The sequence below is a fragment of the Castanea sativa genome, chromosome 1, assembly GCF_040712315.1.
Source record: "Castanea sativa cultivar Marrone di Chiusa Pesio chromosome 1, ASM4071231v1".
Classification (NCBI taxonomy): domain Eukaryota; kingdom Viridiplantae; phylum Streptophyta; class Magnoliopsida; order Fagales; family Fagaceae; genus Castanea; species Castanea sativa.
In genome coordinates this window covers 60,872,539-60,886,197 of record NC_134013.1, presented here as the reverse complement: position 1 = coordinate 60,886,197, position 13,659 = coordinate 60,872,539, and the positions used below count along the sequence as shown (strand labels likewise).

Here is a 13,659-nt window from a genome sequence, read left to right as displayed (position 1 = left end):
TATTGCAATGAAAGAGAAAATTGATGCATTATCTAAAAATCATACTTGGGACTTGGTCACTCTCCCCCTTAGGAAATCTGTGGTTGGTTGTAAGTGGATCTACAAGATTAAGACTCGCTCTGATTGGTCCATTAAGCGCTACAAAGCTCGTCTTGTTGCAAAAAGATTTTACACAAGAGTATGGGATTGATTATGAAGAGACCTTTGCTCTGATTGCTCGTATCTCATTTGTTCGTGCCCTCTTAGCTGCCAGTAAATGGGACATTTTCCAAATAGATGTCAAAAATGCATTCCTTAATGGGGATTTAAGTGAAGAAGTTTATATGCAACCTCCTCCTAGTCTCTCTGTTGAATCAAAAAAGGTTTGTCACCTTTGACGTGCACTTTATGGCCTTAAACAAGTTCCACGAGTTTGGTTTGCCAAATTCAGCTCTACCATCTCTCACTTGGGTTACATGGCCAGTTATTATGATTCTGCCTTATTTCTTCGTCACACTAACAAAGGCACTATTTTACTTCTCCTGTATATGGATGATATGATCATAACTGGTGACAACCTCAATGGCATTCAAGAACTCAAGGATTTTCTCAATCAACAGTTTGAGATGAAAGATCTTGGACATCTCAGCTACTTCTTGGGTCTTGAAATCGCTCATTCTACAGATGGATTTTACACTACTCAAGCCAAGTATGCCTCTGAACTCTTGTCTAGAGCTGGACTCACTGATAGCAAGACTGTTGACACTCTAATTGAGCTTAATGCGCATCTGACTCCTTCAGGGGGGAAACCATTTTCTAATCCCTCTCTTTACAGACGCTTAGTTAGCAACCTAATTTATCTCACCGTTACTCGTCTAGACATTTCCTATGCTATTCACCAAGTGAGCTAGTATCTGTCTGCTCCACGATCGACTCACTATGTTGCTGTTCTGCACATTCTTCGGTACCTAAAGGGCACTCTCTTCCATGGTCTTTTCTACTCTGCTCAGTCTCCTCTTGTTCTCTTTGCATTTTCTGATGCTGATTGGGCAGGAGATCCCACTGATCACAGGTCCACCACTGGTTATTGCTTTCTTCTTGGTTCTTCTCTGATTTCTTGGCAAAGCAAGAAACAAACTCATGTGGCCCGTTTCAGTACTGAAGCAGAATATCGTGCCCTTGTTGATACCACATCTGAGTTTCTTTGGCTACAATGGCTTCTCAAAGACTTAGGTGTGTCTACATCCTCTGCTACTCCTCTTTATTGTGACAACAACAGTGCCATTCATATTGCTCACAATGATGTCTTCCATGAACAGACTAAACACATCGAGATCGATTGCCATTTTATCTATTATCATCTTGTCCATGGTGCTCTCAAGCTAATCTCAGTCTCCTCTACAGATCAACTTGCAGATATCTTTACCAAGTCACATCCTAAAGGACGCCTTCGTACTTTGGTTGACAACCTCAAGTTGGTCTCACATCCACCTTGAGTTTGAGGGGGGGCTGTTAACATGTATAGTGTTGTGGGTTTTAGGCCCAATTAGTTTACTTATATAGCACACATCCTTGTATTACACTCTTACTTGTACTGTACTCATATGTTTCCTATATAAATGCACTCATATATATTCTTTTAGTGAAAAATACAATACTATTGAATTTAGTATTTCTAATAGGATAAAATTGGGTTCTCTCAACTCCAAAATGAATCTATGGAAGCCGATGAATGACCTTAACGCAGCTATAGACTTGTTTTTTTTGTAGTGCATATGGTCTGACAGATTTGTTCATCATGTAAGTGATTTAACTTGCAATTTTTATTCTGCACGAAACTTGGTAGACAGTATTCACTAGTTTGGATGAACAAAGTCTCTCTCCAAACTAATTAATTTGGTGAAAAACTTTTCAAACTTCTCATATATTTCTTTTTTCGGTGTGAATTTTGAAAATCTAACCATTGAATTTCATGTTCCTTATATTCTTAACATACGTATCAAATTTCATTCAAATTGAATGTTATTTACTATTTGATCAATTAACTTATTTTATATACAACTTTAGATCACAAAAACTTGAAATTATAACATGTATTTAATGACATAGCAATTGATTTTTTATCTTTTTGAAATTTTGTAAGCCTTAGGAATGTAATAAAAACATGCAATCTAACGGTTAGATTTTCAAAATTCACACTCAATATTAAGATATATGATGAGTTTGTAGGATTTTCCTCTAAACCAGTTTGGGGAGAAACTTTGTTCAATTCGGATTAGCTTCTTTTTTTTTTAGCATAATTATTAGCTTATCAATTTGTCTATGTAAAGCCTCACTCTTTCTATACAGAGAGCAAATAGGCAAATAAGCCCATCCATCAGTGTGATTAGGTCTTTTGATCTAACATATAGATTTCATCTTAGCTTATTTTTTAGCTTTTTAAAAATAAAATTGTTTCGAAAAATTGTATCTAGAAAAAAAATGTGAAATTAAAATTTTTAAATAAAAAATAAAGTTTGAAACCACGATACCATATATACGGGCATCACCATGTAGATCCCACAACACGCAATACCCATGGGAAATTACCTAACAATAACATGATAGATACAATAGAACTGTCATATTAAGTATTATAAGCTGTTGTCATTATTATATGATTTGGACTAATCTCATTAATTATTCCTTCTTTTTTTACATCTTTGGGACACTTGACCAAATTCTATCACGAGGAAACAAGGGTAACTCGACGATCCACTCGAGGTTCTCTCATGCTTGTGAAGTGCCATGCAAATAGAAGTTCTCAGATAAAAAACTAACCTTCCATAGCTTTCTTGGTTGAAATCAAAGAGATTTTTTTTTCTCAGTCTGATTTAGCCAGAGCAATCAGAGTAGCAGCAAGGACAAAAATCATCAGTATGGTGTGCTTACCTCAACGTTCAGTTCTAATTTTTTTTAGCAGAACAAGGCACTCAAGCAATCAAAACAAGCAACAAGCAAGGTTTTCCCTGACTCTTGCAACTAGAACTTGTAAAATTGATTGTTGCAGTTAACAAGGTAAAGATACTATACATTTGACAGATGCATGAATATGATGTTTGATATTCTGTATTAACTATTAAGGCTTGCTATTTATCCTAACTCTCCAAAACAATAAAAATAAGGACCCTACTCTCTTATATAAGTAAAAAAGATCTTACTGAGTAAACAAGGTCCCTAGCTTCAGTAAGGTACGAGAGGAAGTTGGTAGGTTTTTCGTTTTTTTGGTAGAATGTTAATCTAGATGACTTCCTTACAAGTAAATGCAAATCTTTTAACCAACTCCATTTAAAAACAGACATGCTATAAAAAATGAATTTACCTAGCCTTTTGCATAATTGCTTGGTAAAGGTAAGAAATGGTAACCTACATAGTGAAGGATCTAAATTTCAAAGGTTACCTTCCTTTTATTACCAAATGCTTTTTGAAACAAAACCAGAAAGCAAAAGAGAACATTTAAAAATCCCTTTGTCAATACCCATTATCAAGGTCTATAATGGGAATATCCAAACAATTTGGTATATCCAACCTTTTGAATTTGACATTGCATATGGAAGAGTTTATGGCTATTGGATATTCCAAAATGGGGGACAATCTCTGAAATCCATACCTGAGAAAAGTAACTCAGAGTGATCATGTATTTAACAATCTGGAGAACGTATATGCAGATTAGAGAAGACACGATACTGTATTGAAAAAATTACAGATCATTTGAGTGGTTTATCTTGGTTCTTCATTTAATTTTTGCAGAAATCAGAAGAATGTTTTCTGTATAACTAAAATTGGAACACTAGAAAATACTCTGGGCTTTGTCTGCATAGTCCGGTAAAACCATCTGCAGCCAACTTGTGTACTTTTTACTCTATGATGAATGGTCATTGATGTGACAAACTCATGTTACAGTGCTCAAAGGAACTTCCAGGGTCAAGTATCTAATCCAATCATTGTGATGAAAAACATGGATAAAAGAGCCTTTTACCACATGCTCTAAGGTTAAGTAGAAATGAGATGAAATTGTAAACTTCATTTGTCAACCTCTGCTAGGATATCAGCCTTTCAGCCATTCTCTGAAGTACGAGTGCATCTTGTCTCGATTTGTTGCATTCCCGACATTGACAGTAGGAATAATCTTGTCAGGCCTCAAAAGCTGTGAAGGGACAAATAAATGGAGAAATTGATGTTGGATGTAAATTAGTTGTGCAAATTGCAGATAATATCATAGAAGTTTATCTAATATGTCGATTGTAGAATAAAGAAAAAGATTAATATTCCAGGATCAGACCTGAACAAACTCTCGCAGTTCAGTAAAACTGGAGTGCTCACTATATGGAACCCCTGCAAAGAAAGAAATAATAGGTCATTTATCATACTTGACAACAATAACTAAGAACCCACAAAATAATTCAATAAGACATAGATGCACAGTGGAGACCAAAAATTCAGCATCCCAAACAATTGGAAGAAAATACAAAACAAATTATAAACTGCATCATAGTAGATGATGGATGAACATAATAAATTGTAGGATTATGGTGCATTAGAAAGAGCTTGATGCATTCATCAGCTAAAACTGCAAAGACCAATTCATCTCACCAAAAATTGTGACATTGCCTTTGGTACTAGGTTTTATTAGATCCAGTTGGTTGCCTATAGTCTCAGAGTAAGTCCAACCTGGAGAAATGAATAGGATAGAGAAGTATTGAGTATTTCAGTTTCAGACTTCCTTGCAACGTACGAAAAGGATATGCCAATAATTCAAGAGCTCAAAATTTGCACGAGTATATGATTCACCTGTCGGTCGAAATGCCAAAACTGCTGCATATTGATCCTTGTAGGTTTTCAAATAATCCTTAAGAGTCTTTAAAAAAAATAATGATGATTATCAATGTGCATATAAAGGATGAAACCCTTGTGTTGAAACAACAATTTGCTGAAGTCCCAGAATCAAACCTCAAATCGCAGGGATGATATAGGCAGAACATGAAGAAGTGTGTCCTTTCCATGTGAACAAAGAACCCCAGAAAGCTCGGGCCAACCAAAAGAATGCAAAACTCGTCTCCTTGAAGCATTTGCATATATTTTAACCTAAAGCATTTACAAGAACAATGTCACTACTATTCTGATTAGAATCCCTTTTCCAATTAGAGATGCCATCTCAAACTATCTCAATACAGAAGGGGAATTTAGCTAAAACTAATGTAATGAGTAACTTACAGCTTGATGCATATGGGCAAAGTAATTGTCACCAATATCACAAATATTAAAAATTATAAAATAAAAATAAAAACACCTTACAGAATAGTGAGGCAAAGTATCAATTTGTGGATTGACAAAATACAAGATTTATAGTTGTAAAGGGCACTTGGAATTGCTACTACCAGCAAACTTTATAATTACTTAAGATGAATGATCACTCCAAACTACTTTGCTTCAAATCTGATGACAAAAGTGACTAGACTTATCACCAATAAAGGTCACCTTTCAGTGCACATAGCATATATTGCATGTTATTAACTAGGAATCCTGCCAAGAGCCTTATAGCTCAATTGGCACCACCTGATGTTTCCAATGAAGATGTCCAGGGTTCAAATTCCTCCTCCCCCAACTATTGAATTATAAATAAAAAAAAACTCTCGGAATCCAAAGGAGCACATCTTCAATGAAGACAGATGACACAAAATAAATAATTGGTAGGAAAATAGAAACAGAAGTCATATAGGAATACAAGTGAGGAACATACCCCTAATGCCTTAGAAATGGCTAGATAAACACTTTCTTTTCCAATGCTATACGCACCAACAACTACAAGAGTTTTTGGTTGCCTTTTGAGACAGTTCTGGGTAGTTCTGACAACATAACTTAAAACATCTTCTTTGGAAGGGAACCTGAATCAACAGATGTTGTCTAAAACTATGTAAAATAAAGTGACAACAAATGAAAGAACTAGGTGCAAGATCTAATAAGGGAAATCTATAAAAGAGTTCGAAGAGAGAAGATTCTTACTTGTACTTTGGGTTACAATATGTTGTATCCAGGAACAGCACATTTACTCGTTCATTTAGCAGAATGGGGTAAGTTTGCATCAGTTTACAAGCTCTGAAGTCTCCAGTATGCAAATAGCATTGGCCATTTGGGAGACGAAAGTTAATCAAAGCTGCACCTGGGCAGTGATTAGCTTCTAGTAACACTACTCTAACTCCTTTGATTACATGTTCAGTATTTAACTCCAAAGGACAGATAAATCTGCACAGAAAACCATGCATGAGGAATTATATATGCATTTTTGGATCATATTTTAATTATAAAGAGAAGGCAATATAATTGATGGAAGCAGACATTGGAATGTTATTCACAAGCAAAGAAACAAACTTAGTCCTTACAATGGATTTACTGAGAGACACATTGCAAGTAGGCGAGCAGTGATAGGGGTGCAATAGATGGGGCCATGGGACCATCCCTTGCTGAGGCCACCATAATGATCATAATGAAAGTGGGTTAGAAAATATGCAGAGCATCCTTCAATATGACCATAGCGGAATGCATCCACAGTGAACGGTGTGCCTGTATGATTAAAGTGAGCTGATTATAGATCAAATTGAAAACATTAATGCAAAGTGTGATCAAGGTTCAGCAATCCATTCAATGTGTGTAAGTTGCTAACATCATTTTACTTAAAGGCATAATTGTAGACTTATAAATGAATAATGGAAGAACCAAAAAACCAACTTCCTCAAGTATATATAGTTTGAGTAATTATTAAACATTCCCAGAGTATAGTACTCCTCCCTATCACATAACGATGGGTCCCACTAATAACATTCCCAATGAGATCCACCATTCATGTGAAAGGAAAGAGTCCGGCATCATTATACTCTATAGAGTAGCTAATAATTTTCCGTATGGTTGGTCAAAGCTTAGGTATAGTTTCACATGTACAAAGACAATGTCATCTTTTTCAACTACAATTAAACTCAATTAGGGAAACAAAGCATAATTAAGATAGAGTAACTAAGCAACTGTACTGAAGTTTTATCACATATCCCACATGGTTTTACAGGGTAAAGTCGTCAACATTATAATGATATACACTATAGTAGAAGCAAGGTATAAAGATTAAGCTAACACTGATTGAAACAAAGAATATTGATTGATATATTAAAAATACACATAATTGAACAGAAATCCTGAGAAATTAGAAATGAATAAAAGAAAATCAGACCTGGGATTTTTTTATAGAAGGGACAAAGACGAGGGCGACTATTAGGATTTGCAGAAACGTTGGTCTTCTTTGTGAAATGGGTTCCTTCACTTCCAATCTTCATCTTCTTCAATGGGGGCTGAGAAAGATGTGGCTTTTTCAGTCCCCACATCTGGAACAAATTGGCCTGTTTCATCTTTCTCTCGGATTGGGTTGTTCCAGTGTGCCCATTTATTCGATTGCTATCCACAGTAATAGTATCGACATCACCATCATCATCATCATCATCATGGTGTTGCAGTAATAAGCAAGACCAATCGGTTCCACTGCGATAGAAATCAGAAGCGAAACTGTCTGACTCTGATTCTTGTTGGTTGGTAATTGAGGAGGAAGCATTATCATTCTGGTCGACATGGTGTTCTGGGTCTAGTTGAAACGATGGGAAACCGTTGTCGTCTAAAAGGATGTGGGAGTCGGAGGATTCAATGTTGGTTTCAAATTCTTGTTCATCTTCTACTACCTCACCCCCTGTAATTGCCACCGATATCATCGGACGCATTTCAAATGAACCAGCGGGAAAGACAGCATCCACCTCAATACATACATCTGTACTAATTAGTACCTTTCTCTTATGTATCGGCCCTAAATTTTGGAAGGGGGAAAATAAATTGATTAAAAGATAGAAACTAAAAATTCAAAAAAATTAAAATATTTTAAGGCTAAAATGTAAATTTTCAGGTCTAACTTTAATTCTCACATAAAAGTCTATAAAATACTATATTTATTGATTTTTTTAATATGATAAAAAAATTTAATGAAAATCTTTTTAATGAAATTTGACAAATAATCTGAATTTAATAAATTTGAAATTTACGTTTTATTCATTTGTTTTAATGTAAAATATTTTAAAATATATATTTTTACATATTTTAATGACTTGACTCTTAAATTTGTTTAAACAAATGGTTTATTTAAATTGTAATATAAATAAATATCATTAAGTAAACAATTATTTATATGTATCATTAATTTTTTTTTTTAAGTAATGAGATGAGAGGGGTAAATATTATAATTAGTTTTTGTTAAATATAATCTCTTTTATATTGTAAAATATAAGGCAAAGGTCAAAAAAATTTTACTAAAGATTTCTCCTTTTTTTTTGTTTGGCAAAAATATCATTTTGGTCCCTATATTTTGGGAACATAGTCAATTCCTATATTTTGATAGCAATCAATTTAGTCCTCATTATTTTCAACTTACAGCTAATTTTGGTATCTACTGTTAACTCACTAACGAAAAATGCTTACGTAGCAAACAGTTAAATTATTGGCGCACATATGGCTAACATTAGAGGTTTCCAACCGAACCCGTTACCCAACCTACCCACCCAACCCATCCAACCCAACACGAAAACCGGCCGACCAAATGCCGGTGACAGTTGGCGACAGGTCCCCGCCCCCAAAACTCGAGAGCAACTGGTCAGTTGGCGAATCTAAGCATAAAAAATTGATTTTCAATCGACCCGACCGTCTACACATTGAAAACTTTTTGTTCACTGCCGATTTGAGTGGTTGGCCGGTCTTGTTTGTCCTATCTGTTGAGATCCAACAAAAACGGACGAATTTCAGCAAAAACCAGTCTATTTCTACAAAATTCTATAGTGTTTTGCACAGTTTGAAACTAATCGAAAATCGCCCAGAACCCAAAAACATCTAACCACCCAAGCTGACTCCTTCTACCAGTTGGTGGCAGATCCAGATATGGGAGACTCAAAGTGATTGGGTCGGTTCTAGGTTTGGCACAAACCCGACCCGGACCAACCCATGGACAGCCCTAGCTAACATAATATTATAAAATAAAATATTTAAATATTAAAAATGCCACATAAGCATTTTAATGAAAAATAATGAGCCATGTCACACACTCACAAAACTAAAAGAATTACTGAACTTTTCAAAAAATCCTCAACAAATTTTTTTTTTAAATTGCTCAACTTTTCTTGAATTTTCTAGGAAACCAAACACTGCAACCTAGAAAACACCACAACCCATAAACACTGCAACCTAGGCCAACCCCTCCCCCTTTAGTTAAAATTCCTCATAAGTCAAAACCCTCTTTGTTCACTGCCTTTCCCCACCACCATCGCGACAATGGGTCTCAACCTAACCCATTATTTGTTCTCTTCTTTCTATCTAGGAAGCATGGGTGCGGATTCAAGTTCGGGTGGAGTGTGGTGACTCAGCAATTTTCGAAAAAGTAGGATGCAAGTGCGGCGGTATACGTTTAGTAATTAATTATTAAATATATTTTTATTTTATATTTTCTATATATTGCTAAGCATATTTTTTCATGTAATGGTAAACATATACCAATTTAAGAGTAATGGTAGATAGAGGGAGTCTAAGGGAGAGAACGAGAAAGTTTAGGGTTTTTTCTTTAAACTAGGATGTCAAAACGGTGTGTTTTAACAAAAAATTTGACATTTTTTTAACACTTATTTTGACCTATATTGGACCGATATGGGCCTCGTTTGGCTCATTTTGGACCGAATCAGGCTGAATCGGAAAACTAAAAAAATTCATCATGGACGAGAGTGCAGCCATGTCCATGGCCCCACAATGCATCCATGCGTATCGGACTCGGGTGTATCGAACTCAGGTGCACCGACCCAGTCGGCGCACCTATGCTTTCTAGCTCTCTATTTTACATCTCAGGCTTTCTTTCTCTCTCAATAAATGCCCACGATCAAACCCTAAGCCCTCTTCAATTCTAACCGTCATTTGCCATTGCCCATTACCTTCTACTGCCACTTATACTCGATCTTCATCAATGATTCACACACACACACACACACACACACACACTCTCTCTCTCTCTCTCTCTCTCTCTCTCTCTCTCCCTCTCTCTCTCAAACGATTCAATTGATCTAACCGAAACCCATTTCGTCAGATTTCAATGTGGTGGGATTTGAATCAGTGGGACTCTGTTTGCATTTGTTATTGAGTTAATTTCAACAATGGCGGGTATAGATCGTCTATGTATATGAGTTTTGTGGTATGTGTCGGTGTTGGTGTAGAGATCGGTGAGGGTATTCCTTTGGCTTTGCAAGATGTGGATTCTTGATGTTTGTGGTGGTTTTGTAGTTTCTGTTGGTGTTGGTGGAAAGCAGTAGTGGAAGTGATGGCGGTGGTGTGTTGGCAAGCATATTTTGAGTTAGTCTTTGTCTAATCATTCAAAAAGCTGTATAGTTGCTGGAAACATATGAAAATTGTGTTTGGTATCTAAGAAAACTCAAAAATACAAAAGAGAACAAAACAATAAATTGAGGATTTTTTTATTTTATAAATTCATGTTTTTTTTTTCAAATTAATATAATAATACTTTCAAATTTTTTTTGGTGTGTGACATGGCTTATTATTTGTCATCAAAATGCTTATGTGGCATTTTTAATGTTAAATATTTTATTTTATAATATTATGTTAATCACTTTTTTTGTTGAGGAAGTATTATGTTAGTCACTTGTGTGCCAACATTGCAAATCATTTTTCATGTAAACATTTTTCATTAGTGAGTTAACAACAGAAACCAAGTTGACTGTAAATTAAAAATAATATGGACTATATTGACTACTACCAAAATGTAGGGATCAAATTGACCGTAATCCCAAAATATAGGGACCAAAATAATGTTTTCACTTTTTATTTTTTTTCTTTTATCATTTTATTTATATGACTCTTTTTTTCTTTTCAAAGCAAACCTTCTTCTCCTTCTTCCCCTGCTTTTGAAGAAAACAAGCAAAAAGATTTGAGAGAGCAAAGCGGGATTTGGGTCAAGCCAAAAATCCTACCGGCCCGCCAGACCAAAAGCTATTTACCATTTATTTATATTTTGTTTGACGTGTTTGAGAATTCAAAGACGTTTATGGTGAGTTGACTCGCCATATTCCAGAAGGTGGCGAGACAATTTCATCTGAATTTTCAACCACATCATTGGGTGAATGGAGGCTGTCATGACACATGTTCAAGAGTCATGCGTATTGTGGAGCCCACAAACCATTAAAAAAAAAAAAACAGTGGTCAATTTATTTGTTTGTTCTTATTTCAATTTTATGGGTTTGTTTCAAATTAAAAATTATGTTAGGTAAAAATAGATATGTACTGGAATTTGTAATTTAAAAAGTAAGCACTCAGCTTTTTATCTATTTTATAATTTCTACATAAATTAAATATAATAAGCACTCAGCTTTTTATCTATTTTATATTTGTTAATTCTTAAAAAAAGTCATGTAAGAATATTTTTTTAGTAGAAAATATAAACTATTCATGTTTATATATTTTATTATTGAAAAAGAAAATTAATTGGGTAAACTAAGTATTTGGTTTATCTTATACATTATATTTCAATTTGGTCTCTAACTTTTTAATTGTATCAATTTGGTTCTTAACATTTTAATACCATATCAATTTAGTCTTTACCATTATTTCTGGATGAAATTGATGACGCATCTAATGGCCAAAATAAAAAATTAGCTTTCGTTGATGTAACAATACACTAAAATTTTATTTTGACCATTTGACGTGTCATCAATTTTCATCCAAGATAATAATATGGACTAAATTGACACGATACAAAAATGTTAAGGACCAAATTAACACAATTGAAAGGTTAAGGACCAAATTGAAATATGTTGTAAATGATATAACCAAATATGTAGTTTACTCAAATCAATTTTTAAATCCTAATTTAATTTTTTATTTGTGATACAATAATTATGATTAAAATGTATATGTATGTAGAGCTCATTCTTGGAGACTTAAGCCCCCTCTCTTGGCCCTTACCCCATAACCCACAAACACTTAGAGCATTCACATCAATATGTACAAAATTTTTTCCATTTTGCACATTTAAAACCTACTTTTTCTATTTTACACACCTATTTTTACAAAATATCCACATTAGTTTATCTATTATACACATTTATTCAAATAAAATATTCATTTCTTTAACACTGTGAACAGTAACTATGAGAGTGAGGTGAGAAAGGAAATGAGAAAAAGAAAGTGAGGAGAGAGAAAAAAATATTATTTACACGGTAAATAGTAACCAAGTATATATGCACAGTTACTGTTCATTTACAAAACCATTGTGTATATTTAAACATTTTTACAAATACTGATGTGGGGGGGTTTGGGTTAAAATGTGCGAAATTGAGCACTTTTTGTATTTCATGAGACTATCCACGAATTGGTGTGGTTGCTTTTATACTTATGAAGTAACCACCACATCAATGGTGCGCGATAGTATCTTACTCAATTTATATTTAAAATAAAACTTCATCTCTCAAATAATAAAATTCTTAAAAAAGAAGAAGAAGTTATCTAGTTGTCTTAAAAAAAATTAAAAGTTCAATATGCCATCAAATTCTTATATTTAAAAAAAAAAAAATATATATATATATATATATTGAAAGTTGTGTCACATTTAATATAAAATTAAGAAAATTATCATTCATTTCAATGAATGATAAATACTTGCACTAAAATTAAGAAATCGATTTGACACATGACACAGGTTTATACTTCAATTTTGAAATATAATTGAATTTTCTTTCATTTTTCACTTTATACACACACATATATAACTCATAAAAAAATTGGTCAAATTAAGCCCGACTCACTAAAATATTGTGTTAAACCGGGTTAACCCATATGTTGAGCCTTTATTCTTTTAAAAGGAGAAAACAAAAATCTCCTTCTTCACATAGTTTTTGGTTGTATTCGTCTCATAATTTTAGATTCTTAAATCTCTCTCTCTCTCTCTCTCTCTCTCTCTCTCTCTCTCTCTCTCTTAGTTTATTTTATTTAGGGTAAATTTCATTAACATACTTTGAAATTTGGGCTAATATCAACTTGATTTAAAACTAACTAATTTAGTCCTTGAAACCAACTTAGTCCCTAGACACTATTAGGTCGATTAGTCTTTTTCTTTTTCTTTTTTCAATTATTTTAGGGATTAAGTTAACTTTAAGGACCAAATTAATTAGTTTTAAAAAATTTTGAACTTAGTTGGTATTAAACTAAACCTTAGAGTATGTTAATAGAATTTACTATTTTCTTTAATATTCTTAATCTTTCTCTTTTTCTAGTCGAGTGATGATCAGTCACACTCTACCAACACCATGGCCCATTTTTGCCTTTTGGGTCATTCACTCTTTCTTAACATTACTTATTGATCTATTCATATTCGATCTCTCTCTACTATGACTGCCACCAATCAACCATTGATCTATTGTTACATTCAGCCTTCGAACTTTATAATAATTTTTTTTTTCATTCAAAACACTCATAATTTGTGATTCTATACTTACTCAACCTTTTTTTTTTTCTCTTAAAAACTGTTTCTAACTTTGATAGCGGACATAAATAACGTTTTTTTTTAGATTC

At 33.8% G+C, this 13,659-nt stretch overlaps 1 protein-coding gene across 1 annotated transcript; it reads right to left on the bottom strand.

The window, feature by feature from the left end:
* Positions 1–3,690: 3,690 nt before the first annotated feature.
* Positions 3,691–7,854, bottom strand: LOC142643421 (DNA cross-link repair protein SNM1). Its single transcript, XM_075818043.1, has 9 exons — positions 7,238–7,854; positions 6,399–6,579; positions 6,022–6,261; positions 5,759–5,903; positions 4,969–5,103; positions 4,810–4,876; positions 4,612–4,689; positions 4,301–4,353; positions 3,691–4,165 (listed from the first exon to the last, which is right to left on the bottom strand). The coding sequence occupies exons 1-9, from the start codon at positions 7,773–7,775 to the stop codon at positions 4,067–4,069; spliced, it is 1,536 nt and encodes a 511-aa protein (XP_075674158.1). The 5' UTR covers positions 7,776–7,854; the 3' UTR covers positions 3,691–4,066.
* Positions 7,855–13,659: the final 5,805 nt, after the last annotated feature.